Here is a 27,790-nt window from a genome sequence, read left to right as displayed (position 1 = left end):
TCATGAGACCAGCCGAGCGCCTCTGACGGATGAGTCCGTCACGGCCGCCTCAGCAGCGGCGCCGAAGAATTCGCAGAATGTCGAACGTTTCAGCGTCCGCATTGTTGTGCGTGAGAATCACACGTCTGAAATGTCAGCCCACCGCCGCAGGAATGTTTAGCCAAACGCTCGCCAATGAATCGGCGCCCTGTGTCCTACTGCTCATCAGCACCCAAATATTTACAAACTTTCTCTGGAGGCAATCAGACGTCAGATGCGTCTGCAGCGATGCATCATCATCTCCACCCCTCTGCGATGCTCAAAGAGCTCCTGTGGACTTTTCTACGTGTGCTTCTGCTCCTGGAATTGATTTTCTGTGCTCGCCGCTCGGTTCACGTCGCGGACTGGAAACAGAAAATGTGTTGCAGTTGCAGAGCGTGTTTTTTTAAGCGCCTGTGGGCGTAGAAAGCGGCCTCTACGCCTCCTCTGATGGACTCTGCGCGATGGCTGAACGTGGGCGCAAAACGCGGCTCTCGACGAAGAGAAGCGGACGTTTCCTGTTCCTGTCTTTAGAACATTTCCACCTTAAGCTCAATAAAACATACGACACACTAGTTTTCTCTAGTGGCAGCAGTATTTTATGTACACAGGTGGTTTTTTTATTCTATATCCTGAGTACTGGAGCGACTTAATGTGGGATCAATAAAGTCTTATCTTGACAGCTGGAAAAACAATCTCACCACAACGTCCTTGAGTGGCTGCTCTGGAGCTTTCAATCACATCACATGATCTTCCTCACTCCCAACGAGAACGATCACACGAGATCTGCACAAACGGCGTTCACTGATGAAGCCTGTGCGACACGGTCAAAAGCTCCAGAAGAGCGACTGATGGACGCCGTGGAGAGACAACGGCTGTTTTCAAGGTCGAATCAGACTAAAAATGTAGATTTGAGCGAGAAGGACTTTCAGCTCCTTTCAGCTCAGAGGCCACTTTGACCTCCTCAAGGCTTCTCGCTGGTTGTTGGTCTGCAGCAGAAGCGTATTCTTCAGCGGTTATACTACAGAAGGCGGCAGGTTGATTAATTCCTCATTTTTACCATTAAAGCGTCTCACACGCTTCTACACAGTTGATCCTGAACTCCGCCTGACCTGAGCGGGACCCCGGTCCTGCAGTGTGAGGAGGAGGGCAGGGGGAAGGAGGAAGGCTGAGGCGGTGAAATGCGCTGTGACGTAACAGCCGTAGGCGAGCGCTCGCCTGCCTTTGCCTGCCCGCTAAACGGTAGCTGTCATCTCCCGTCAGGCTGGCGGCGGCAGACGAGGCGGCTTCCCTTTCCCTCCTCGGGCCAGAAGACGCACATCATCTCCAATCACGGCTGGCTGCTGTGACGGGCCGCTACAGCCGTCTCACCAGAGAGACAGACTGCTAACTGCTGCTCTCACACACACACACACACACACACACACACACACACACACACACACACACACACACACACACACACACACACACACACACACACACAGCCTGATTTCATATTCCACACCACGCTGCTGCTGCTGAGGTTGCTCAGCTCGTACTGACTCACTGAAAGCGTATGATTGGCCGTCCGCGGAGAGCAGCCTGAGCTTGAAATAAACATTAGACTTTTGTTCTTCTTCTTGTGTTTCTGCCGGGTATCAGTGACGCCCGTCTCCCTGCGCTGTCATCGCCTGTCCGTCCGCCTGCCAGCCAATCCCGTCTCTCCTCCTCTGAGGGGCCGGGTCCATCCGGCCATATGTCCATCAAGCTCTACTGTACCACCCCAGGCGACCCAGTCAACGCACGCACACGCGCAGGCACGCACGCACACACACAGGCCTGTCCAGCTGTCCCAGCAGCAGACAGGAAACGTGTGGAAAAGGCGGATTTGTGAATGAATTAGCTGCATGAATAAATAACACGTCATCACTAATTAAAGGAGCCACAGGTTTAAAACTGTTGACTGAACAATGCAATCAAATATTTATCTGACAGCTGCGGAGATCTGTCTGTCACCCCCCCCCCACACACCCCCCCACGGGAGACCTCCACCCTCATTTTGGGAAAAAGAGATCCACTAACGAGCGTATGTTTGTTAGTTCAATCCATACAAAAACAGTTTCATGGATAAATGACAGACTGTAAAACTTTCCCGGAGCCCACAGAAACATTTTAATGTCTCTCAAACGTCCTCGCCTGTCCCTCACTGGTCACACATTCAGCCTCCAACACTTATTTTCCATCAGAACGGCCAAAGAAATCGACAAATGTGGCGAGATCGTCTGTCTTTTGGTCCACTTTCCTTTTGAGGAAAACACTCAGACAGATGTGACAGATTAAGAAGAAAAGAAAGAAAATTAAACTCAATTGTGGAGCAGTGGCTCTGTTTTCTTGCTGGGGACGCTGCTGTGATCAAACCAGTGACCTCCTGGTTTGAAGGGCCTCCTCTCTCCTCATTAGCATACCAAAAACAGGAGACAAAGGAGCCTGCGGATCTTTCTTTTTCTGCACATCTGACTGCTGAGGAGTTAGAGTGCGATGCCGCTGAAGCTCAGGATGAGACTTTGCATTTCCTTTCATCCCTGAACGGCCCCTCTGTGGACGGAGGGAGATGAGACAGATGCTGCTCATTTAAAAGACTATAATTGACTCAGCAGAGCTGCAGTCGGAGCGCGGCTCCGTCAGAGAGCTTCAGCCACGCCCCGAAACGCCGACAGCTACGATTTACTGCAGTAATTGGTGCTGGTGAAGGGGATGGATGGCAGAGAGAGATGGAGCGGTGAGGGTTTTCTCAAACGCAGCCCAACACACGTAAAAAGGCTCCAAAAACCGGGTGTGAAACCACGTTTGGCCTCAAAAGCAAAATGGACGGTTCACAGAGCGAAAGGCCGGGTGAAACGTGGACGTTCACACACTTCAGACGCCTCTTTTCCCAGACGTTTTGGGGCAATAAAAGCGGCAGAGCGGTTTGACAGCAGCCGGGGAGCTGTGCTCACAGAGGTAGTTAAGGTCAGGGCAAACGTCATTGATTGAACTAAGTGCTCCGCTGAAAACAGCGCGCCTCAATCAATGCTGCCTCTAATGGTGCGAGGCGGAGCTCCCCGAAGACCTCGGCTGTAGACCGATGTGACAAAGTCATCCGGAGGCGCTGGAGTCACGTCCCTCCTGCCGGCCGGCCCGGCTGCTCTCGGCTCCCTCTTCCTCCTCCAATGGCACAAGTTAATGAAAATGCCATTACTGCGACAGGCCGCCGATGAGGCGGCGGCGTAAAACAGGGTGAGAGACAGGAAGGGGTTTAGCAAGGGAGGCTGTGACGGGTTCAGAGACTGCAAACTTTCCACAGAGGCGAAGAAGAAACTCTTCATGTTAATAATAAATTAACCCGTTTGATCTTCTGCCGTGACGTGCCGCGAACTTCATTTACTACTTTCATTGATTAGAAACAAAACCGTTCATTCATTAATTCATAATGAAGCAATCTGGGCCGGCAGGGGGGTTTATAAGAAGCCAAACTTTCATTACTCTGGCTGAATGAGTAAAAGGGGCAATTAGTAACTTTGGCTGATGAACATGTATTTACAGCCTCAGTCAGCGTCTCTGTATGAAAGATTAAAACAGTTTGACTTGTTTGTGCTGACAAAGCTCACATCAATACCACGTCTGTGCAGTAAATATATAAGGCGGCACTGTTAGCCGTTAGCTTACGTTAGCATGTCGCTTAGAACCAATAGGAACAAACCAGCGTCTCCAAAGATCAAACGCGCAACTTTTCCTTTAATGATAATTTACTATGATCGTCCTTCCTGTTCGAGTCCAGCTCACCGATCCAGGATCAGGACTGGACCAGGTTTATCAATTTCCCCTTTATTTTCTTTATTTATCCACTACTTCCATCACACACACGTAGGCTAACTATAGCCCGTTCACACTAGAGAGAGATGGAGTCACCTTTATTGTGTTTGGACAGGTGAGCGCAGAGCAGCTGAGGCTTGTGTTTTTATTATTTTCTCAGCAGAAAAACAGCAAAAGAGTCCTGCTTTGTTCAATTTCTGTCTCTGATCAGAGTCTCTCTCCTTTGTACTCCGTTTATTAAACGATCAGCTCTCACAATAAATAACTTTACTGCCAAACTGCCGTCGGCTCCACCAGCTTCTCATGAACACTTCATTTTCTTTCATTACCAGACTTCACACATTTGTGCATTAAAGTGTCAATTTGGCAATTTTTGGCTTTATTCATCAAAAAATGAGCTGATTTGGATGAAAAACTGAAAATCAGATCTTGCAGAGCGAACGCTCGTCGAAGGACTTTGTGTGTTCCTTCATCCTCTTCATCTTCACTTTCAGTTATCAGAAGCTCTTTTTAAGCTGCCAGCTTCATAACAGCTCCTTGTTTTTAGTCTAAACTGATGGATTATCTTCACTCGCAGCATCTGATGCCAACCTCTGGACAGCTGGGATGAAGAACTCAGCTGAAGCTCACGAGAACCTTTTAAAGAATCTGTGTTTTTTTGAGGAAATCGATGGAAAGTGAAGATGATGGAGCGTCTGAGAAGATCGACCAGTGCTTCAAACGTCTTCGCTGTATTTTCCTTTGACTCTGTTTCCTTTCTTTTCCTGAGAGGATCCAAAATTACAGCCCTGTTCTCTTCCTCCAGAGCCCTGCCCTCTGCTAACAATGTCCACACACACACACACACACACACACACACACACACACACACACACACACACACACACACACACACACACACACACACACACACACAGATGAAAGGCTCAGCCCTAATGACAAGGTACCCTGTCCACTTAATACTTCAAAGATTGAGCGGGGGGGGCTGTGATGCCCCCTCCCGCCCCTCCCGTATCCACCACAATTAGCCGAAGCCTGAACCAAACCAGGACCAGCCTGAACCCCCCATCTGCATCCAGCTCAGCGTCACCAGCCTCCAAACAAACAGCAGAACCGTAACACACACACACACTCACTGACTCAAGTGTAATCACACGCATGTGTTCGCTTCTGCACGCACACACAAATGAAATTACACATGAGTAAACAGAGCGGCGCACACGCGAGCTGTCCTCTTTGAGCTGAGCTGAAGATGTGATTCACCATGTAAACGTTTTGTTTCGGACTTTTTGCTGCATCTCAATCAGAAATCAGACCAATAACGCGCAGAGCGAGCGACAGGTTGTTCTCAGAGAGCAGCACAGAGAGCGTGGAGGACGTTAAAGTCGCTGTTTAATGCATCTTTTTTTACTCTTTAATGGTGGAATCAGACGACCACTGGCTGCAGGACAACACTCGACTGTTTGTGGTGCTTCTTTGAAACATGGCAGCAGCAGCTTCACACTGATGTCATCACGCTGCTGCTTTGATTGCACAGAGCTGCCTGTGTTTCATAACGGGGGGGCGAGGATCCGCTCCCACAGCAGACATCCAGGTTAAATTCCTCCCAGCACCACCTCCAGCTCGCCGGTATCTTCTAAACGACACGTTTCACATGGCTGACGGCAGAGAGGCCGATGAAAGGGCGGATCTGGGGGACGGCGGGGAGCTCATCACCGGCTTGCCAAACGGAGGCGGCTCCGTGAGTGTTGGGGGGGGGGGTGTCTGCCTGTCTCCCCCTCTGCAGCACAGGCCAATTAAAATGCCAATGTTTAATAAAAACAGGCTGAGATCAGGGTGACTGGCAGCTCGCTGTGACCTGCTTTCCATCCGCTAAGTTGTTTGTGAGTTAGTCTGTCACCGTCTGCAGGCGACAGGAACAGCACACCCTCACAGTGATTGGCTCAAAACGACTAACTCGTTAGCAAGCTAGCAGATTTGCTTATTCACTAGTTAGTTTGCACACTAGCTCATTGGCTTGCTAGCTCTCTGGAAAGCTAATGTGTAGTTTAACTCCTGGTTTGTACCACTTCTTATCACACTGATGTTTGCTACAGCATTTCCTGTTTTAATCACTTATTTGATGCTACTAAAAGGAGATGTGACATCATGATTGACACCTCTTATGGGCGGGACCTCGATACTTCAGACTCTGGCTCCAAAGGACGCCAGCAGCAAAAGATGGCAGCACCCGTACCCGAGATGTCTTGGCGTCATTTTTGCACTGTGGGAGGAAGTGCAGACACGTCGGCCATCTTTACAAGTCTCTGGTCTGTACCAGTGGTTTTAAAGGAATAGTTAGCCAGTTTGGGAAATACATTGACCCTCCACTCATAAACATGAAGCTGCCGTCAGCAGCAGCCTCTAAAATTAAATCTCATTTGTTTACAGGTGGATGTTTTTACCTTTGGACAGGGCCAGGCCATCTGTTTGGCCATTTCCAGCCTTTATGCTAAGCTAAGCTAACAGGCTAATGGCTGTAATGCTATGTTTATCATCACTCAGTCACTGTTGATTGTAGAAGTCGATAACAGAGCGAAACCAGGAAAGAAAATCCCCAAAAGTGTCACCATTTTTTTGCATTCGACCAATCAGGGACCTCATTCCTTTTAAAGCCGGTCCCCTGAGATCAAACGCTTCCGAAAAGCCTCACAATCCTGTTACACAAACCCAAAGAGAGTCAACACACACACACACACACACACACACACACACACACACACACACACACACACACACACACACACACACACACACACACACACAGCTAGCCTCTAATCATTCAGCTCCCCGGTGAGATCAGCCTCCAGTCCCACCGGCCGACGATTAGACCCCTTAATCGCGGCCATGTTTCAGGTTTTAATGCTGATTCTGTCATTCGTGGCCACACACACACACGATGAGCCTCGACTTGAGGAAGATGAGTCAAAACCGACGTCACTCGAGAACAAAATCCAATTTAAAAAAGGAGACATATTTACAATTAACATAAGAGCTTGTGATTCAGAGAGCTGTGATTCATTGCACTTTGGTAATAGTGGCTCGTCTCACTCTTAACCTCGCCCCTGTTGTGCTTCCCCTGATGAAATGAGGTCAGCGGCGTTATCGGTGGACATTTTCATCAGGTTAATGGCTGCTTTGACCTGATATATGGCTGTTTTCGGGGAGGCAGAGACCTTCCCATAGACTGGCAAAGTTTCAGGTCTGCATTTATGGGTTAAACTTGACAACCGTCATGACTGCGCTGATGTAATACTGGACTGAGTGCTCGAAAGGAAGCTCCACATAATTCACATTTCAGCCATTTAGCGGACACGTTTTTCCAGACGTAACGTAAAGGGATGCAAGGAGATCGGCCCATTTCTCAAAAGCATCTTTATTTTTGAATTAGAGACAAAAACAAACTTTTTTATTATTATTTATTATATATTGTTTGCTGCATGTTTGTGTCAAATAAAGAAACGGTGGCAGATTGACATTCATCATTAATGGTGAGTGTGGTTCTACAGACGACGCTGAACGATTAAAATCTGTTGCAGACGTTCGCGTCTCCTTCGGGACGCACTGGAATAACATGATGATTTTTGTCTTTAGCGCCATCAACTTTAAAATTCATCCAGCTCTTTATTTTTTGACCAAAAACCTGCAAAACCAACGGCATCCATGACATAAATGCTAACATGCTAAATGAAGACAGTGAGCACGTTAGCATTGTCGGTGTGAGCATGTGCTGTTAGCATGGCTGCACAGATTACAGCTGAATAAACCACGTCAAGGCGCTCTGAACAGCTTCCACCTGCACCGCCTGAAGTGCTGCTCTGAGGTGGTGAAGCGTCCGGGTCCATATTTACGGCCACGACGACGCTTCTGCAGGGATTCAAACGAGCGACCTTTAAGCTACACGGCGTTCTCCAAACATTAGGCCACTTCACCGCCCCTTCCCTCAAACATCTATCCATCAAAACACACTTCACCATCCAGCCCTCGCCTCTGCCGACCCCCCGTCCTCCCACTCAGAGCTATAAAAACACAGGTTTCCTCATCATCAGGACAGATGTACCTGCACGGCGCTATTACCTCGCATCCATCAACGCCTCTGCACACACCGATAAAGGGGGGGCGGGGGGCGCAGAACATCCTACTCATGTAATTAGGTAATTATAGGCAGCACATGATGGATCCCTGTAGTTGTTGTATTTCTGCGCCCGCCGCTGACAGCGGATGTGATTGCGGTTTGTTTTCTTGGTCTGTTTTTTCCATTTCGACCGCAGCGGAAAAGTTCTTGATTCGTTTAGGTTCAGGTTACCTGCTGCAAGCAAACAAGAGCCTCTAAACAACCGTCACCCTCATATTCTGGCCATGTTTTGAAGAGTCTTTACTGAGCTGGTCTTGCTAACAATGATTCTGTCCTCTTCCTCTGTGCCATCCAGCCCCACTGTTGTCCAAAAGCCATTAAAAACACATCAATGAGGAACGCTACAGCACCGGCTGACATGTTTCTTCATTATGAACACACACAATCCTCTTTAAAAATGAAATATATTTCTGTGAACTGTTTTTAAAGAATTAGATCTTCAGCAGGAACCACAGGATTTACTGTTAGACAGGCCAACACGCGGTGGGTGTGGACGTTAAAACGAAGAATAAAACCAGATGGTCAGATCAGAAGTAGCTGATTCGTTAAACAGAGTTTGGCTGATTGGTTGTCTAATGTGAGATTCTGCTTTAGCCATGCACAAGTTTTCCTCTATGGTGCCCATTAGAGTTAAAAACACATGGAGAAGAATACAAGCATCAGTTACATCACGGTGGCATTGAAAGTCAAGTCCAAACGCTAATGTACCTCTAAACTGGTTTGGCTAACCACCACAGAAGAAGAGAGTGACAGGAGGAGGAGGAGGGTGAAACTGTAAATACAGAGCATGAGGCATCCCAAACGACATAAGATGATCTTTAGTTTTAGTGGATGATCCTGAGATCAAAAGAGCCCGAATAACATGGCTGACAAACCAAAACAGAGAGCCCAACCCACACACACACACACACACACACACACACACACACACACACACACACACACACACACACACACACACACACACACACACACACACACACACACACACACACACACACACACACACACTGAGCTAACCTCTAATCAGACAGCTCCCTGCTGAGATCAGCCAATGATTAAACCCTTTAATCGCCGCCATGTTTCATTTTTTAACGCTGATGTTGTTGTCCGTGATCTCACATACAGTGACCCTCATCGTACGTCGACCTGGCGAAGACCCAAGTCAAAGCCATGTGACTCGAGTCCACACTCAGAAACCTTTGCACCTTTGTCATAAGTCAGGTAAGATTCACCTAACAGAGCGTAAATCATCTGACGGACCACCTCTGCAGAGAAACGTTCTTTAAATGAGCCGCAAATAAACAAAACAGCAGTGACTTCCAGCGTTTTGGCACAAATCCACGTCGAGCGCCTCGAAGGCTTCAGAAACTCATGAACGTCTCCTGAACGTCTCCCACACACTCCTCTGCTGTCTGCAGGCTACCGAAGAGGATAAAACATAATAAGGGATGACAAATTTCACACGCAGCTCAGCCGCTTTCTCTCTGGAGCTGCGTTTATTACGACAATTAAACCTGAGAGCGCATTCTTTAACTTGATTATGGGTTATTATGGCGACACAGTCGGTACCAGACTCAGCCGAGGCTGAGCGGTGTCATGGCAGCGTTCACGATCAGATCATCCTCCAGGGTTCTGCTGCTTTTATACAGACATCTGCTCAATCAAACAACACAACGCCTGAAATGTAGTCTTTAAACCTCTCGATTCTCAGATCTGCTCGGCTCTAACTACTGTGCGCGCACTCCAGATTTATCCAATACAGCCTCTCAAGCTCGGATCAAACTGACGACACATCAAAAGGCCGAAGATGAAAAGTATTACAAAGCAGGAACAGAGGACGCCTGAGAAAACAAATCTAAAAACAGTTCACGGAGGGAAACTTGAGAGCCAAACAAATGAGATTATTATGCCCCAGAAATCAGCAATCTGTGACAAACCTGAGAAAACCTCAAATCTGGTTCATCTAATTCCTGCTAATGTGGTTCTGAATGAGTTTGTTCTACCTGAAAATGAGGCGTCGAACATGATGGAGGGAGTCAAAGCAAACAGCACTCACCGTTCTCCTTCTCCTCGCCGATGCAGTCGCTGATGGACTGATTGATGCCGAGAGTGGCCGCTGAGGGCATCGTGCCCAGGATGGACGCCAGCGACGGGGCTTTTCTCTTTGGGACGTCCTGCTCCAGCTCCTGGTCCTCCTCCTCTTCCTCCTCCTCCAGTCCCTTCTGCTCCAGCCTTATCAGAGCCTCCAGCGTGAGTTCGCCGAGGTCTTTGCCGAAGTGTTTGGCCACGGCCTGAAGCTCATCTTCCTCCTCTGGATCCTCGTCCTCTGCACTCTTAGACGACGTGGAGAGGCTGTCGTCATCGTCTTTTTTGGTGTCTGGGAGAGGAACAGACACAGTTTGACGATCGATCACTTGGGAAAGGGAAATTCTAGGGAAATTCCTGTTTTGCTTGCAGGAACACCCGAACAGGAACTTGCAAAACCAGGAGCTTGAAAGCAAATCTTCTACAAAGATTTACATCTAAGGAACCTCAACAGTGTAACTGAACAAGCTTAGCAGGCCCCTAAAAGACGGGGGTCCCTGTCCTCACAGAGAACAACCACCAAACAGGCTCAGGGATCGATAAGCATCAAACTCACTGAGGGATCCAACTGTTTCCTGCATTGTTAAGTTCAGCCAATTTCCATGTGGAACGACATTAACATCTTTTCAGGTAAGATGATGAAAAAGGCTTTGAACTGTGAGCAGCTGTTCAATGTAATACATGCTAACTGTCACAGCATGCTGCTTTTATATAAGAAATCAACATACTTTACTGTTTTAATGGGAAATGACACAACAGGTTGGTTAAAATCTTTTATCATTTTACACCAAAAGTCTGATTTATGTTGTAATATTGCAAACTTCCTAGAAAAATCAAAGGATAATTGATTTGGGATTCTGAACTTTATGAATAAAACTGACTTGATTTGACTACGGTACATTAGCTCATGTAGTATAGCCACAGCACGTACACATGGAGCTAGCTTAGCAGAAATGCTAGCTAGAGCTACATTTAGCATGACTACATTGAGGGTGCAGGACTGTGCTGACTGATTATTTCCTTATTAAGCATTTTTTCTTCAAGCAATCTGTTAATTGTATTGTCTGTAAAATGTTAGAAAACAATGAAGTGATCAATATTTGCAGTAACAGCACCTAAAATACTCCTTTTCAACACTTAAACTGCAGTTCATCTCATCTTTCCTACAGAGTATCTGATTAAAGAGGTCATTGCTGCCCGAGGATTATTAAAACAGAAGATTACATTTATGGTCAGACTGTCATTAGTGTATTAGGTGTAATTATGTAACAGTATTTTCATTTCCCAATTAAAAATAATACAAAAAAAACATTTAGAGCGGCCAGATTAGTAATAAAAAGAAGAAAATGTTGATAAAAAAGCAAAAGTGCAGAGGAATCGTTTTGTTTCCCGAACACAGAGCAGAAACGGTGATAAGTAATCACATCCACACAAATAATTGGGATCATAATTTTGGCCGCCCTCTCGCAGTCCTGGTATCTAATTAAAACATGTCCTTTAATCAGCCGTAATTAAAATGTCCTCACACAGACTTCAGCCCACGAGTCAGAGCAGCGACTCGGTTATCAGTCTGAGAAGAAACGAAACGCCGGCGGATCTGAAAGCATCGCAGCGGCGGAAAAGCAACACGCCTGAAATCAGTGACAGCCTGCGACCCCCCCACTGTGTGAAAACAGGGGGGTGCGAGGAGAGTGTGTGTGTGTGTGTGTGTGTCTGTGTGTGTGTGTGTGTGACAGAGAGACAGAAACAGACAAAGACAGAGGGCCAAAGATAAAGAGCCAAAGGTAGAAAGAGATAAAGAGAAAGAGTGACAGGAAGCGCACTCGGTTGTTTTTCACGGGTGGGCCTGTGTGTGTGTGGAAGAGGTGTGTGTGTGTGGGTGTGTGTGGCCATGTATTCCTCATGTTGTGGGGACACAGGTCTGTTTACACATTGGGGGGACTCGCCTTCCTTATGAGGACAAAATGCAAATCCCCATACTGTAAACCGTCAGTTTTGGGGTGAAGGCTTGGGTTGAGGTTAAGGGTTCGGCAAGCAGTGGTTATGGTTACGGTAAGTCTCCAGGAAATGGATGTGAGTCTATGTCATGCCCCCAGAAGTGACAGAAACCTACCATTGTGTGTGTGTGTGTGTATAATGTGGGTACATTATGAGGACAAAATGAGTCCCCTTGATGTAAATCATTACATTTCAGGGTGAAGACTGGGTTAGGTTTAGGTTTAGGAAAAGTTTTGGTAAATCTCCAAGAGACGAACGTTAGTCTATATAATGTTCCCAAAAGTGATGAAAACCTAACGTGTGTGTGTGTGTGTGTGTGTGTGTGTGTGTGTGTGTGTGTGTGTGTGTGTGTGTAACTGTCATTATGGGGATATAAATATGTTCACACAGTCATATTACGGGGACTCGCCTTCCTTATGGGGACACACTGCAGGTCCCCATAATGCCTATCATTAAATTTAAGGGTGAAGGCTTGGGTTAAGGTTAAGGTTAAGGGTTCGGCAGTAGTGGTTGTGGTTATGGTAAGTCTCCAGGAAATGAATGTTAGTCTATGAAATGTCCCCAGAAGTGAGGGAAATCTAATGCGCGTGTGTGTGTGCGGCTGTATTGCTTACTTTGTGGGGACATAAATCTGTTTACAGTCACATTATGAGGACTCGCCCTCCTTATGGGGACAAAATGAGTCCCCTTGAAAGCAAATCATTCAATTTCAGGGTGAAGACTGGGGTTAGGGTTAAGGGTGAGGGTGAGGGTGAGGGTTAGGAAAGTGGTGGTTGTGGTTACGGTTCGGGTAAATCTTCAGGAAATTAATGTAAGACTACGTAATGTCCCCAAAAGTGATGTTGGTATTCGAGCTTCTCACTCAACAGCTGGCCGTCTCACTGCTGCCATATCAGGTTCAGTGCTGCGACAGATCAGGCTGGAGCCCAGATCTCAAGTTACAAAATTATAGTTTTCAAAAACTCTGAAGCCAAATGAGGATCTGCGATGCTTATTACACACCAGCAAACTAAGACTTTCATAGATAATGAGATATTCTCCGATCCTAACCAGCAGTAAAGGTCAAAAATAAGATGAGCAGCTGCAGCTGCACAAGGTCGGAAATTAATGGAGAAAGTACAGAATAAACAAAGGGAGGTATATAAAACTAAAGAAGGACATTTTAGATCGTCAGGCTCAGGTTTTTGTTTCCAGACTGCTTTCATCTGCCAAAGTTTCAGTCTAAGCTGCTAATTAGCCTGAAAAAGAGTTTTACTTCTGCCATCAAACACTGGGAAAAAGATCGTTAGCATGTTTGCTACAGGGAGCATTTTAACATGCATGACAACAACTTGACAACAAGCTAACGTGTTAACGTGTGCACAGTTAGCTGAGGAATAGGACGACACTGAGCATGTTTGTGTGACATCCCCATGTTAGCATGCTAATGCTAATCACAAACTTTACGAAGTTAAATGTGAAGGTGTTGACGCAGGCAGACGCTGCTCTTCTGTCGCCCTGATCAACGCACATGTTATAGATGCTTTTGTCTTGTTGCATTGTGGGTATTTTTCAGGACGCTGTATTGTGCATGAGCTGCGTTTTATACTGAGAATCTGAACACTCAAATAAAACAGTGAGGAGTAAATAAGGTGATCAGATCTGATAAGAAGATCCTAAATGTGAGATAACGAGCTGAGACGCAGCTCTGGACCTCCTGTCTGCTCTGTACCTTCCTTCACGTAGGCAGCATACACCCCCCTCAGTTTGGGTCTGCTGGTCTCGAGCTCTGCGTCGATTTCATCCTGGTAGCCTTGAATTTCATCTGTGGGTGAAAGAGAAACCCAGAACGAGTCTTGGATCAATCATCCGACGTGCAACACCGCAAAGTGGAAATGCTGCAACTTTTCTCATGTCCCTGAAACGATGCTGTGTAATTCCTGCAGGGAAAGGAAATTATACTTCGTTTGTGTTCTTGGTAACAGCCGGTTCTTGTGAACCTCTGCGAACCCTTTAAATTACCTCGCCATAATTACAATATAATACGTTACTTCTGTAACATAATACACGGTTAATGACACGTTGTGCTGAAACTGAATCATAATGAAGACGGGGAGCTGCTTCCTCTCCGTGTACTGCAGTACTGTTTGTAGTTCTTGTACTCGCTTCACTCACATCCAACACACATCTGCATTCAGTCAAGGTCGCCCAAATCTCAGACTCACAGAACAAAAACAAGAACGTGTTGCTAAACTTTCCCACCGTTATGAGCGAGAATCTGACTCCCTGAAAGGAGGATTTATTTTGCCAAACAGAAAGCCTGAGAGTCACGCCGCCTCTAACGGGATGGCAAACACACGAGGGTATCACGGTCGTACCTTCAACGTCATCCATCTTTTTCTTCAGCTCAATCTCCAGCTAGAGGGAGGAAGACAAAGGAGACAAATTGGAAAAAAAATACCAAACAGTGAGCACAGGGTGAAACACAAGTAAAACATCTCAGACTGAAAGAACATCATAACACAAGGACTGTGGGTGGCTGACAGCAGCTGCCTTTTCTCTCAGCACATTTTCCTCATAAAAGTACATAAAACAAGCGTGAGTTTGGTTCTGCTGCCGTGAGACGCTGCCGATGTGCAGCGCTGAGTGACACATCAACACTCAGACCTTTGTCTCCTGACGGACTGCTAAAGCTCAAACGATTAAACGTTATGTCACGCCTCCATTTTGTTCTTTTCCACTGTGACCTCGTTAACGGTTTGGGAGCAGAAAGTCCTCAAAGGAGGAAGTGAAAGTTGGAGTCGTGAGAATTAAACTCTGAGCTTTCGGCCACATCTCGTGGCCTCTCTGCAGCAGCTCCTCTGTGATCATGTGACACAAACCTCACATTTAGGACACGTGAAAACAACTGAGCCAACTCCATCTGGTGAGGAAGACCACAAGATGTGGTTGAAAGCTACAGAGCAAACAACAAGTAGATTAGAAATCACGTAGCTTGGCTGTAAAGTCGGACATTTTTGACTGCAGCATCTCAAAAAGATTCATTTCTGGATGGAAGACACGGGAAAAACCACAGCTCTGTCTGGATTAAAGCCAGAAGCTAAATGATTTATGTCTCAAACGTTTCTCTTTTTTCTTTTTGCTTGAGTTTGTTACTTAAAAAACCACAGGACGTCTTCTGACCAGAAAGCTGGCGCAACATCGTCTCACATTTGTTTGCCAGAAGAAAGTTCACAGCCACGTGCAGCCTGAAGCTAACGGCTAAAGGTTGAAAGGAACACTTCAATTTTCAGAAATACGCTTATTTGCTTTGTGGTCACGAGTCAGAGGAGGATCTTGGTCTTCTCATGTCTGTACTGTAAATATAGCCAGCAGGCGTTTAGCCTAGCTTAGCATAAATACTGGAAACAGGGGGAAAAGCTAGCATGGCTCTAGCCACAGTCAACAAAATTACCTACCTACACTTTGAAACGTGTTGCTGCGTCAGACTCATAATAAGCAGATATTTACAAAAATCAATGAAGCTGACGAGTTCAAACATTAAATATGTTGTCTTTGTACTGAACAGTGATCTTTAATTTGACTGTAAAACTCCTCTTTAATTAAAGGAGGAAGCCTGAAGACTCATAAAGGAAACACAACATGAAAGTTTAATATTCCCTGAGGGTAAACGGGTCGTTTCAGAAGCAGCAGAATTATCAAAATTGATAAAAACGTGGAGGAAAAGTGCTGATGTGACCAGTGAATGAACTCAAAGGCTCCTTCAGCCAATGAGAGCGCGAGTTCACGTCCACACCTGTTGCATTTTCTTCTTCCTCAGTCCGTCCGTGAAGCAGGGCGGGTCGCACTCCTGGTCCAGATCCACCTTCATGAACTCTTCGATGGTCAGCTGACTGGTGGGCGTGTCCTCGAACTCGATCAGTCTGTCAGGACAATAACTTTTGACTTTTTTGGCATAAAACCAGATGAATCCAGTTTAAGAAAACCTCCATTTTTAATACTTTTACTGCCAGAATTTCTTGCTACAACTATCAAACTTCTACCCAGCGGTTCACCTCAAACCTTTCTCCACCCACCTTTTTCTCAGCGTGCTCTCACACACTTTCACAATGCTGACGATTTCTTTGATGGTGCGGCGAAAGTTGTGCATACGAGCAGCAACAAGAAGAGCTGGAAAGAGTAAAAAAAAACACGATGTGATGAGATTTACCTGCCGCCTCCATCTGTGTCACCACTGAGCTACTGTAATGTACATAAAGGATTTAATCTGTTCGCTACATTGAGATTTCTTTTCTCTCTGCGTGTTTTGGAAATAAAACACAAACACTGATAAAACCAGCGTACACAGAGAGGGCGAGACGTGACCGAGCGCACCAACGCTCTGTTTGCTTTCCAGGCGTCTCCGCTCGCACACCTTGACGACGGGAGGACGGAGCCGACAGGACGCCCACACGCGAAAACACGATTTTAAAAGGGAGTAACAACACTAACATTATGCAATGAGGTGCAGCGCGAGCCTCCTTGGAGGAGAACAGTTATGTAACAGGCATTAGAGTTGCCTCACACAAGAGCCTGTTAAAAGATGGATGCCTCTGCTTCGGCATGCACACTCCTAACAGCCTTCAGGACCGATGTGGCGGCTTTTAGCTCGGCCGACGACTTCCTCAAACATTTTACTGCCGTTACCTCCAAACCTCGTATCTTCAAAGCTGCCGGTTTCCCCCTCTTAAGGCAGATCTAACTTTGTTCTTTAACTCGTTAAAAGTAGTCCGTGATGCAATTCTGAATTTCTTCTGCCCTTAAGAAGTTTGTGCAGACGCGCGTTTCTGGTTCGTCATCGGCGATATTTGCATCATGTTTGAGAACAAACTTTTCCTTCTTCGTCTGACTGTATCCCTCTCAATGATTTATGGTGAGTAATTAATTATTCAGGCGATGCAGCAGAGGAACAGAGAAAGAGGAAAATTGAAACCGTGAACGTAAACATGCAGCGAGCGGAGGAGGCCGGCGATTCCATTTCAGGACGTCTCAGCCGAGCGCGTTCAGGTCGACACCGGCGGCGAGGAGAGACGCTCGGGAAGCTCAACTGAAGAGGCTGACGGGCGGGGTGGCGAACCAACACCCTGCTGTGGCACGTTTAGGCGGGTTTGCCTCACACATACGTCTCTGGCCCGCGGATCAGTTCTGAGGTTAATGTGCATGTGTGACTTTATTGATCCGTGTAAGGAAAATATGACCTCCTGCAGGAAGAGGTCAGAGGTCAGCTATAGATCAAGCCAAGCAGAGCTTTCACTGTTTTTAATTCTACCTCCATGTTTGCCATCACAGGAAACATAAACATGATGATGCAACTGAAGACCTTTATGAGTGTTTGAGAGGTTTTAAAGGGGAATTAGAGAAGAAAAAGGGCTGTAATCCTCCACAAACTGGAAAATTAAAGGCGCTCTTGAAGCATCTGACGTGGGTCCGGATGATTAGTTGCGTTTCTCACCAGAACAAAAGCACAACAAGACGCAAGACCGTCAACTAAACTCACCTTTTCCCACTATAACAACAAAGAAGACATCATTCAGACAAGTGGGATTTTCCTGTTGCTCTCACTTCAGTGTCCTTGAAAAGTTTGAATAGACGAGTTTCCTGTTTTAAAGTGAAGGGCGCAGAAAACTCTCAGTGTCCTGATATCTCATATTAAAGAGACGAAAGACTTCCTGAAAACGACTCAAATGATTTTAGAGGTGAATGTGTGTGCGCCGCACTCAGCTCTGCTTTAACTACTTTTGGTAATGACACTAAGCCAAAACACACAATGTTCAGCAGGTGAGAAACAAACTGAGTGTCGCAAACTATCAGTGTGTTATTGATCAGTACTGTAAGCCTGTACAGAATGAACTTCCTGCTGTTTACTGTCAGATATACGACACTACATGTAAACCAGATGCTCAATGTATGTTTCTATCATTAAAGCTACCAGATCACTACATGCTAACAGCTAATTCTGCACTCTGCGCTAACAGCTTGTTTGGATCTTGAACATTTTCCATGAACTCCTCGTTGGTCTCCCCCCGAGCTCTCAGTCATTCTGCCTTAATGCACAAATACAGCAAGAAAAAGGTCTAATGAGAGTGCATTTTTCTGTCTGCATCATATTTTGCCTTGCACAGATTTACACTGATCAGTTCCTGACTGAAGCATGCAGTAAACTTCACAGAGTGGTGAAGTCCACTCATTTCCTGTTCAAGATGTACGAGCTTGTTGGACTGTGAGGTCAGAACAAGACGCGTTGGGCTGAGCTACACATGCTGATGGTCACTGGGCAGCTTTTCAGGAGTGTGTGAGGTTGAAGGGCACCTTGATGTTAGATGCCAACAGAGCAGAGAGCGTTAATCACTTTCTCTCCTCCGAGGACTGAAACCAGATATCCTCCGACGGCGGGCCTGCAGCCCGGAGCCTCCAGCCTGCTGCCAGCACCACTCACCTGGAATTAAAAAGAAGAATCTCCACACGGTTACCTGCTCCGCAGAGCCCCGACGGCCTTCGTCCCGTGTGCATCCAGTCCCTCTTCATCCTCTGCACCAGTCGCATCGCCGTCATGGAGACGTCGTGGTTCTTCTCCCCGAACTCCAGCAGCTGGGCGAAACGGGGGATGTACAGGCAGGGGTCTGTTTGGACACAGAGGGGAAACGTGGCATGTGCATGTTCAGACGCAGTGACCACATGTGGATGCAGCTACAGACGATTTTAAAACACTTCTTAGCACTGACATACTTTAGCTTTTTATCTCATGCGAACAACAACTTCAATGAAGCAGTCAAAAAAAAATAAACATAATCTAACACTGTGTTTTGATCCAGATTCAGATCATTTACCGTCATCAAAACAGACACTTTTAGGATCGTGGAACCTCGACGTCCTCATGTCAGATGGCATCAAATAACTTTTCTGAGGTGACTGAATTATTCAGGCTGTGTCAAACATCCCTCCCTCTGCTGTGTGAAGTGAACCCTGTTCACCTTCTGCCATCAGGGCACAAAATCCTCACGTTGGTGACTGATAAGCGTCTGAACTCTTTGCTTTACCGCTCAGTGCTGAGTGTACTGTATCAGTGAAAGTCAGCCAGCTCCTTCTCCAGAAAACTCCTGTATGTAATCTGAAGCAGCTGCAGCTCACTGCGCGCTTTATGGCCTTAAGTGTCCTGTAATGATCACATTCAGCTTTTGTCTCCGTGTGATTAACTGGAGAGGATAAATCATGGCGAGGAGAGCTAAAAGTCCATCACGCTTCAGTTTCAGGGACTGATACCAGATCTGTTTGCTGCTGCCAAAGCTCTCTCAGGCGCTTCTGGTCTGCTTAAACAGCCGGCTTCTGTGTCCGTGTGATCTCTGTTTGCAGGCCCGGCTTCGCCTGTCTGAGCAGCAAACAAACCAAAAGACAAATTTCAGCTGAAGCCGTTTTGTCCGCTCTGCCTCAAAGAAAACGTCCTGTTTTGAAATCGCACCGATTTAAACTCACCAGCACCTGTGAGCTTCCCAGTAAAACCAGTCTCCTGCTGCTGGCTGCTAATTAGCTCCACTGGAGATCTTGAGGATTAGCATTTAGCTCGAGTGATCCTCGAAGCAGCCTGTTTCTCATTCAGTGCCTCTGTCCAGATTTTCGCAGCTGGCGAAAGGATTTGTACGGGCAAGCGTCCAATCGCGAGCTCACTTCTCAAACCTTTTGCTTCTCGAGTGTCTCTGAGAAACTTGTACAGTGGAGCATATCGTAAACTTTATGGAAAATACTTTGGATTCAGACGGAGAGACGAAAAGCATCAGAACCACCTGCTTTAGCCATGAAAGGGCCTGGCAGGTGGCCAGTTTGCCTTTCGACTTTTCTACTCTGAAAGTGATTTTTACCCTTAATTCAATACCAGAATCAGGAGGAATCCTCTTTCCACTGCAGGCAGGAGACAATAAGAGGAGTTTCATGGCCCGGTTATGACATCGGAGTCAAATATCTTTGAAGCCAGTGGCTGCGTTTAAAGAGCAGTCCAGTGGAAAGCTGGTAGAGCCAGCTGGTAATAAGATCCAGGCTGATCCTCCCCCCTCACCCCCCCTCCGCACCGTGTAATGATACGTCTGCAGAGCTCACCATCGCCACTCCAACTTTTCCTGTCTGTAAACGCCGGGCCGGGCGAGATCTCCACAGCAAAGAGAGGCTGTTTGAGGAGAGAAACCCACCTCGAATGCTCTCTCTGTGGAGTATAATCAATCTGCGACGCTCACGCAGCCCAGGAGTCGCTCTGTGATGGAGCGCTGCAGTTTACTTTGCTCGTGTACCTACTTTCCCCTCGACCCGCCTCGCCCACTTCTTCTTCTGCTCCCCACATTCCCCAAAATTACTTGGACCACCCCGAGAGAGGGGCCGTGAACTCGCTCCTTTCAATCAGAGCCGGGAGCGGGGATGCATGAATAGCATTAAAGTGTTATCATTCGGGGGGGGGGGGGGCCCTTCCCTCAAAACCCCCCAAACTCACTCGGCGCTGCAGTGCATTCTGGTCTACTTTTTGTTACTGCTCTCACTCCTCCGAACCGACCGCATACTGACGATGTGTTGAATCGCTGAGTGACTCCAAACTTCACTGGAAACATCCAGATGTGATGTTGCCTCTGCGTTCGGTCAGTTTTCCACAGAAATAACGGCGGGTACAACGGCGATGAGCTGTTTCAGGGTTTCACACGGAGGTGACTTTCAATAATAACTGTGCTTTTTTTCCTTTTTTAGTGAGGTGTGGTCTCTGTGGTGTTCTTGAAAAAAAAAACACTGAAATGACATAATATTAAAATGCAGGGGGGAGTTCAGTATTTGCAGGAACAGCAAAACACAGCAGCTAGCTCGCTGCTAACTGACCAAAGCACCTACAGCAGCTGATCGTCCAGCTGTGGGACGTCTAAAGGAGGGTTTAATGAGCATTAATGCATCTTCTGACTGAGGACACTTGGACATACTGAACACACACACTCATTCATGAGTATGACTACTGATACCTGCATCACTGAGTTTGAGGGTCTTCATGACATAAAACCTTTATTATCATTGTGATAAGGTACAGCAGAGTTCTGGGAGGGGAAGGAGCTTTAATGAAAGATTTGGTGGTTTTGTTTGACTTATTGAGCCACGTGCTCTGTGCTGGAGGTCTCACAGTCTCTCCATTCTGTCAATAATAAAAACCCTTTTGACAGAAAATCACAGCACTGCTCGCGGAGCGGTGAGAGAGAGTAACCGGCTGAAATGTTCAACACTTTCCGGGTTTTTTGCTTTACGTTTCGGGCCTATTTTGCCTCAATACTGCGCCCGGCCGGAGGGTCATATTTACCCGACCTTCTTTTTTAATTTTATTTTTATCCCACCGCCGGGTCGCATCAGCGGGACGGAGGCGGAGCGGTGACGCACTCTGCGGAGCGGCGGGAGGAGGCGCTTCCGCTCCCCTGACGTCACCGCAGCGCCGGGATCCGATTGGTCCTCGGCGAGCCCTGGGCGTCCGAGGAGATCACGACTAAAAAAAAAAAAAAAAAAAGCAGAAAAAATAAAGCAGACCTTAAAAACTCCCGACAAATGACTATTTACCTCGGATGCGTGCGGCCGCGACGCAGCGTCGTAGCTGGCTTCGTCTCGGTTGACAGTCGGTTGGGAGAAAGAGGGAGAAACACCGGAGAGGATTAACGCAGAGGCGGGGTGGAAAAAAACACCAGCTGCGACTATCCGGATTACCCACTCGCTGAAAAAGGGAAAACAAGCGACGCTTCGCGGACATTTCTCCGTCCGGAGAGGATGAGGTGACCGCCAGGACGCGGAGGAAAAGTGCTTGCGGTCGAAGTTGGAAGCGGAGGAGGACGCGGACTCTCCCGGGCCTGGACGGATATTTACATGCTGTCGCGTAAACTTCGCTGTCGATGCCGTTTTGAAGCGGCGCCGTAGCGGCCGAATTTCCCGCAGGAAAGGCTGAACCCTCCGCTCGGCGAACCCCCGCACGGTCAGTCCATTTCGAGCCCGGTAGAGATTCGGTTCAGCGGATATCAGCGCGGAGACGATCGGTTGCTTGTGCCGATGCCAACGGCAGACTGCAGGTTGCTCCATCATGGCCGGATCATGAGGTGTTTGACTTATCTGCTCCTACTTCCAGAAACACTGAAAAAGTCCAAGAAGCTCCCGGGCAGGCTGCCGGTATGTTATGAGATCCTGACTCTGTCCCTGACGAGCAAGAAGAAGCAGAAGCAGAAGATGGCTGCGGAGCTGTACCCCGCCGCCAACACCAACAACACCAACCTGTCCAACGGCACCACGGTGGCGGACACCGAGAAGACCAAGGAGGTGCCGGTGAGCCAGGCCAGCAGCAGCAGCGCGGCGACCACCCCGACCACCCAGCAGAACATCAACAACAACAACGTGGATCCACCCAGCTGGCAGTGCAGCCACCCCACACTGAGAGAGAGGTGAGTCCAGCACAGTCCCGACCCGAGACCCGCCGCAGGACTGTGGGACACAAAGTCCCCGCAGCTCCGAGAAATGTCCATTAAGGTCACATCCAGTCCAACACGATGCAGTAACAAGACAGAAATAATAAGATAAGAGCAGTTAAAGGTGTTTTGTTTTGGAGAAAAGGACTCCTGCAGCGTCTGCTGGCTTATCTGCATCAATCTTAATGATGAAAATCTGGAAAAGTGCCTGATTTCAGGCTGCGTGCCCTCCTGTGAGAGGCAGCTGCAATAAGTCAATTAATATGCATATCACTGATGTGTCACACTGTGGATAACTGATTCAGCTTTTAAGGCTCCACTTTAAGTTTTCTTTTCGGACAGTAGACTGAATGTCTGAAAGGTTTGTCCCTGTCCATCAAACTTCATAATGAACCCAGTCATTAGCTGCAGCTCTAAGTCTGCTGCCGTATCCTCCCCAAACCAATGAAAATACCCAGTGTCTCCAGGCAAGAAGAGTGTGGGAGGACTTGATGTTATTCAACACTTGATTGAGGCTTGTTCATGAAACCTGCTCTGCTTTTAGGAACGCCTTGATGTTTAACAATGAGCTGATGGCCGACGTCCACTTCATTGTTGGCCCCGCGGGGGGGTCGGAGAAGGTTCCAGCACACAAGGTAAAGACATTTTACCTCCCAGTAAAAACCCTCTTTGAATTATTTGGGTGAGTAAATAGAAACCCTGACGGCCGAGCGGAGCGACGTTCATGCAAAATGTCTGTTAGATGAATGTGTCTCTGCAGCCGAGCTACTGGAAGCTGCTCCTGCTCTCCTATTGAACTTAGGGAAGACGAGCGATTCTGGTTGCATGTGTTCTCTGACGCATCTGTCTGCTCCTCCTCCTCCTCCCTCCTCCCTCTCTTCCTCCCAGTATGTGCTGGCCGTGGGAAGCTCCGTCTTCTGTGCCATGTTTTACGGCGATCTGGCGGAGGAGGAGTCTGAGATCCATATCCCAGATGTGGAACCTGCTGCTTTTCTAATTCTGCTGAAGTAAGCCACTCACCATCCCTCACACAGCCAACCAGAAGGAGAGATGACAAGCGCAGTCAGTGTCACTTCAAAGCGTATTATTACTCATCTAAAGCTAAGCAGAGGCGAAAGCCAAAATGCAGGGAGCGCCAGAAAGCAGCGGCGGCAGCAGCACAGGGCTCTGTAATTGCTGGTTTTCTCAATGCTCTTTGTCCAACTAGAAACATTTTCTTCCTTTTCCTCATCCACGGCCTGACAATTTTCTTAGAGGATGCAGACTAGTAGTTATAAATAACCCGCCTGTGTTGCTCATTCAGTAGCACCGGCTAACCCGTTCCATAGATGGTTGCGTGTTGGGCTGAATATGTGTGTTAAGTCAGCATGCGATCCTCTCTGGGAAGAGGAAGAGATTATTTCCGTTTGTGGACATTTGAGCACTTCCACCAGTTCCACTTCCAAAGCCCTGACTGCCTTGTTATGTGTGAACTGTTAAATAAGTAGTTTCCCCTTGCAAGTTGAATTCCTGCATGTGCAGCGATTAAAAGCTTATTTTCCCCCTGGCAGGTACATGTACAGCGATGAGATCGACCTGGAGGCAGACACGGTGCTGGCCACCCTGTACGCTGCCAAGAAGTACATCGTCCCCGCGCTGGCGAAGGCCTGCGTCACCTTCCTGGAGACGAGCCTGGAGGCCAAGAACGCCTGCGTGCTGCTGTCCCAGAGCCGGCTGTTCGAGGAGCCCGAGCTGACGCAGCGCTGCTGGGAGGTGATCGACGCTCAGGCCGAGCTGGCGCTGTGCTCCGAGGGCTTCTGCGAGATCGACCTGCAGACGCTGGAGATCATCCTGCGGAGGGAGACGCTCAACACCAAGGAGGTGGTGGTGTTTGAGGCTGTGATGAACTGGGCCACAGCAGAGTGCAAGAGACAAGGTCTGGGGCCGACGACCCGCAACAAAAGAGACGTCCTTGGCAAGGCGCTGTTCTTAGTGCGCATCCCCACCATGAGCCTGGAGGAGTTTGCCAACGGGGCGGCGCAATGTGACATCCTGACACTGGAGGAGACGCACAATGTGTTCCTGTGGTACACCGCGGCGAAAAAGCCCAAACTGGACTTCCCTTTGACTGCGAGGAAGGGGCTGGTGCCTCAGAGGTGCCACCGCTTCCAGTCCTCGGCATACCGGAGCAATCAGTGGCGCTACCGCGGCCGGTGCGACAGCATCCAGTTCGCGGTGGACAAGAGGATCTTTATCGCCGGGCTGGGGCTGTACGGGTCGAGCGGCGGCAAAGCCGAGTACAGCGTCAAGATCGAACTGAAGAGACAAGGGGTGACCCTGGCGCAGCACCTGACGAAGTTTGTGTCGGATGGCTCGAGCACCACGTTCCCGGTGTGGTTCGAGCACCCTGTTCAGGTGGAGCAGGACGCCTTCTACACCGTGAGCGCCGTGCTGGATGGGAACGAACTGAGCTATTTTGGCCAGGAGGGCATGACGGAGGTGCAGTGTGGGAAGGTGACATTTCAATTCCAGTGCTCCTCCGACAGCACCAACGGGACCGGAGTACAGGGAGGACAGATCCCCGAGCTTGTGTTCTATGCATGAGCCGCTCTGGACTGCTGATGGAGAATTAGGTTCCTCGTCGCCTCCCAGCCTTCAGAGTAATGTAGCATTAAAGACACTTGACTAATGTCACACTAAATGGCCTGGTTAGTTCTTTGAGAGACTATTTTAAAAGCCAAGGAGCCGTTGTTTTATCTTATTTAATTTAATGTTATTTTTTTAATTTAAATTCTGGGTTAACGTTATTTGCTCTCACGCCTGTGTGGACAGGCTGCGGCTGCTGTAGAAACAACATTAATACGGTGATTTGTGGTTATGTAATCAAGCTGAGCTCCACAACTGGAACAAGTAGGGACTGCTTCAAATTGTCTAATTGCAAGTCTATACACGATGTTGTTACTATAGTCCGAGCAGCAGTATTACACGCGGGGCAAACTTTATGTAGTGTTATGATTCTAAATGCAAAAAAAAGTAGAAACCTTGTGGAGAACGGTTGTTTTGCACTTCAGAGGACGGCCTCGGAAACGTCGTGTCTTTTGTAAAATACAGATTAACTGTCGACAGCTTGATGCTGTTAGAAGATGACCAGATGTGTTCTGTACGAGGATGCTTATACACCTGACGATAAAACATAAAGGTTATAATGTGATCCGAGCCGCAGATGTCACATCATTATGGTGCCTGGGAGAGGGGATCTGAGGGGCTGCAGCGCCCTCTGGTTAATACAAGGTGAACTGCGCCTTGGTTTTATGAAAACTGCAGGTTCATGGGTGGATTTCTCTGGGCACAGGGGCCCCAAGGAGTCACGAGGGCCCCTGAGGAAGAGCCTCTTTTTAAATTGGTAGTTGAAGAGTCAAAAGTGTGGATGTACAGATCCTGTGGTGTAAATATTGAGGATCTGCTGACTCAGACTCTGAGTGCACACCGCAGAAAAACGCATTAAAGCCAGTGAAGGAGCTTTTGTTTGATAGCAGAATGACTCAAAGAGAGTAAAACCTGCACTGCAGCTTCCTGCAGGTTTCCTGTAATAACTCGCAGTCGGCTGCAGTATTTTAGTGTGGAGGAGCGTCTGTCTGAAGGTGCTCTGGCAGGAAAATTAGACGGCCTCTTTTCACCTTCATGACCGCTTTGCTTTGTGTAATGAGTAATTTCAAGTCACTTATCAAACAAATATAGCAAACGCTCTCTCGTAGCTTCTGGATTTGGACATTTAAACACCTCACCATGAACTTCAGGGAGCTGCAGTCTTATTCATAACAATCATTTATCTACATGGTGCTTGATAAGATCTCAGAGGGCTTGAACGGACAAAGTCCTGCATAGTGACTGCAGCAGAGCATGATGGAGGTAAGTGAAGCATGTACCTATAGCCGGGGCGTTGATGCACAGCTCTCTGGCCAGAACGAGGAAGGTTCTTCCCAGTACGTAGACGTTAACCTGTGGGCGAGAGCAGGCGTTTAAAAACAGACCGATGAGCAGCGAGGATAGAAACACTGAGGAGTAAAGTGTGAGTCTGTCAGAGGAAAAGCTGCAGTTCAGGCTGATTCTGGAGCTGGATTTGGGCCTTTACGTGATCCCGTATGCGCTCGCAAACTTTAATGACTCCAGCAGACGCTCAAAGCCACTTAGAGAATTACAGCTCGAGCATCAGTCTGAACTTAAGACCTCACAAGATGTTTTCCAGCAGCAGGGATGTGACCGAGGGTGAAAAACAGGGTATGAAATAAGGCTGTTGCGTCACCGTCAGGTTAAGTGTTCTGCTTACATAATCGACCCGGAGGCTGCAGAACATTTCGCATCAATACGTGTGATTAAAAGCTGAGCTGTGGGCTGTTTGAGAGAGTTTTTCTCCTCATGCAGTCTCTCAAGCTCACAGTCTGTTCATTTCTAATCAAAATATCAATCCCCCCCGCTCGCTCACTTCCTGCATGTTTCCCGTCAGATCAATTTCCTGGATGTAAATTACAGATCTGACCGACGCGCCAGCAGTTTGGACAGTACTGCCTCTCTCTGCACTCTGAGTTTACTTCCATTTTTGGATGATTTCCATGTTTCTGTATCTGCACGCCGCTGTTTTAATCACCTGAAATGTTTCACAGGCATCTGCACGAGTTATTTGAGCAACAGAAATAGATGAAAAATGGGTCAATGTCCGCCTTAAAGGTGAACTCATTGACCTCAAGACTTTTGCTAACGTGAAAGAAACACCTCAGCTTCCATAACTGCTTGTGTTACTGAACATCCGAGCATCAGGGACTAACTTCATGCTAAGTGACCAAAATCTTGCATCGAATTCGTCGTCTGTGCACAAATATCCTGATTTAAAGTGAACTTTGAAAGCAGAAATGAGCGAGTTGAAGATTTATCTGCACCCGCTTTGATTCATCACCGTCACCGGTTCCAGCTTCTCTTTTCCCTCTTTTATATGATGGTAAACTTTGGGTTTTGGACCGACTGTCACATAAAACACGGGGTGTGAAGATGCTGCTGTGGGAAATTCAGCTATTTTTCACCATTTTCTGCCACTTAATGACACATCCAGGTTAACACAAAGAGGAAATCGTCTTTTCATTTAGATTCAGACTAAAAGCCCTTTTTAATTCCACACCAAGTTCAATTTAATACTTGCATGATGGAAAACCAGCGGGGGCTTTATGACCTGCAA

General features: G+C 47.5%; 2 protein-coding genes across 4 annotated transcripts in view; one reads left to right on the top strand and one right to left on the bottom strand.

Annotated features, from left to right (window-relative positions):
* Positions 1-27,790, bottom strand: part of brf1a (BRF1 general transcription factor IIIB subunit a) — an 89,594-nt gene that overhangs the window by 46,702 nt on the left and 15,102 nt on the right. For both annotated transcript variants that reach the window (XR_011603048.1, XM_070979710.1), the window contains exons 6-12: positions 26,490-26,562; positions 18,601-18,750; positions 16,168-16,261; positions 15,888-16,014; positions 14,470-14,509; positions 13,824-13,916; positions 10,086-10,406 (exon numbers count right to left, since the gene is read on the bottom strand). Coding sequence is in view for 1 of the 2 variants with exons in the window: in XM_070979710.1 (XP_070835811.1) it covers positions 10,086-10,406; positions 13,824-13,916; positions 14,470-14,509; positions 15,888-16,014; positions 16,168-16,261; positions 18,601-18,750; positions 26,490-26,562 (898 nt within the window). In the remaining variant the exon portion in view is untranslated. The remainder of the gene's footprint in view (positions 1-10,085; positions 10,407-13,823; positions 13,917-14,469; positions 14,510-15,887; positions 16,015-16,167; positions 16,262-18,600; positions 18,751-26,489; positions 26,563-27,790) is intronic.
* Positions 21,569-25,777, top strand: LOC139342547 (BTB/POZ domain-containing protein 6-B). Of its 2 annotated transcripts, XM_070979718.1 has the most exons (5): positions 21,569-22,100; positions 22,251-22,560; positions 23,129-23,219; positions 23,473-23,591; positions 24,135-25,777. In XM_070979718.1, exons 2-5 carry the CDS (start codon positions 22,349-22,351, stop codon positions 25,165-25,167), a joined length of 1,455 nt encoding a protein of 484 aa, XP_070835819.1. In that variant the 5' UTR covers positions 21,569-22,100; positions 22,251-22,348; the 3' UTR covers positions 25,168-25,777. The 2 variants fall into 2 exon arrangements, with proteins under 2 accessions (XP_070835819.1, XP_070835818.1); XM_070979717.1 differs by having other exon boundaries at positions 21,613-22,560.

Source organism: Chaetodon trifascialis, chromosome 14 (assembly GCF_039877785.1).
Source record: "Chaetodon trifascialis isolate fChaTrf1 chromosome 14, fChaTrf1.hap1, whole genome shotgun sequence".
NCBI classification, from domain to species: Eukaryota; Metazoa; Chordata; class Actinopteri; order Chaetodontiformes; family Chaetodontidae; genus Chaetodon; species Chaetodon trifascialis.
The sequence above is the reverse complement of the archived record's forward strand: the minus strand, read 5'-3'. Positions and strand labels throughout refer to the sequence as shown.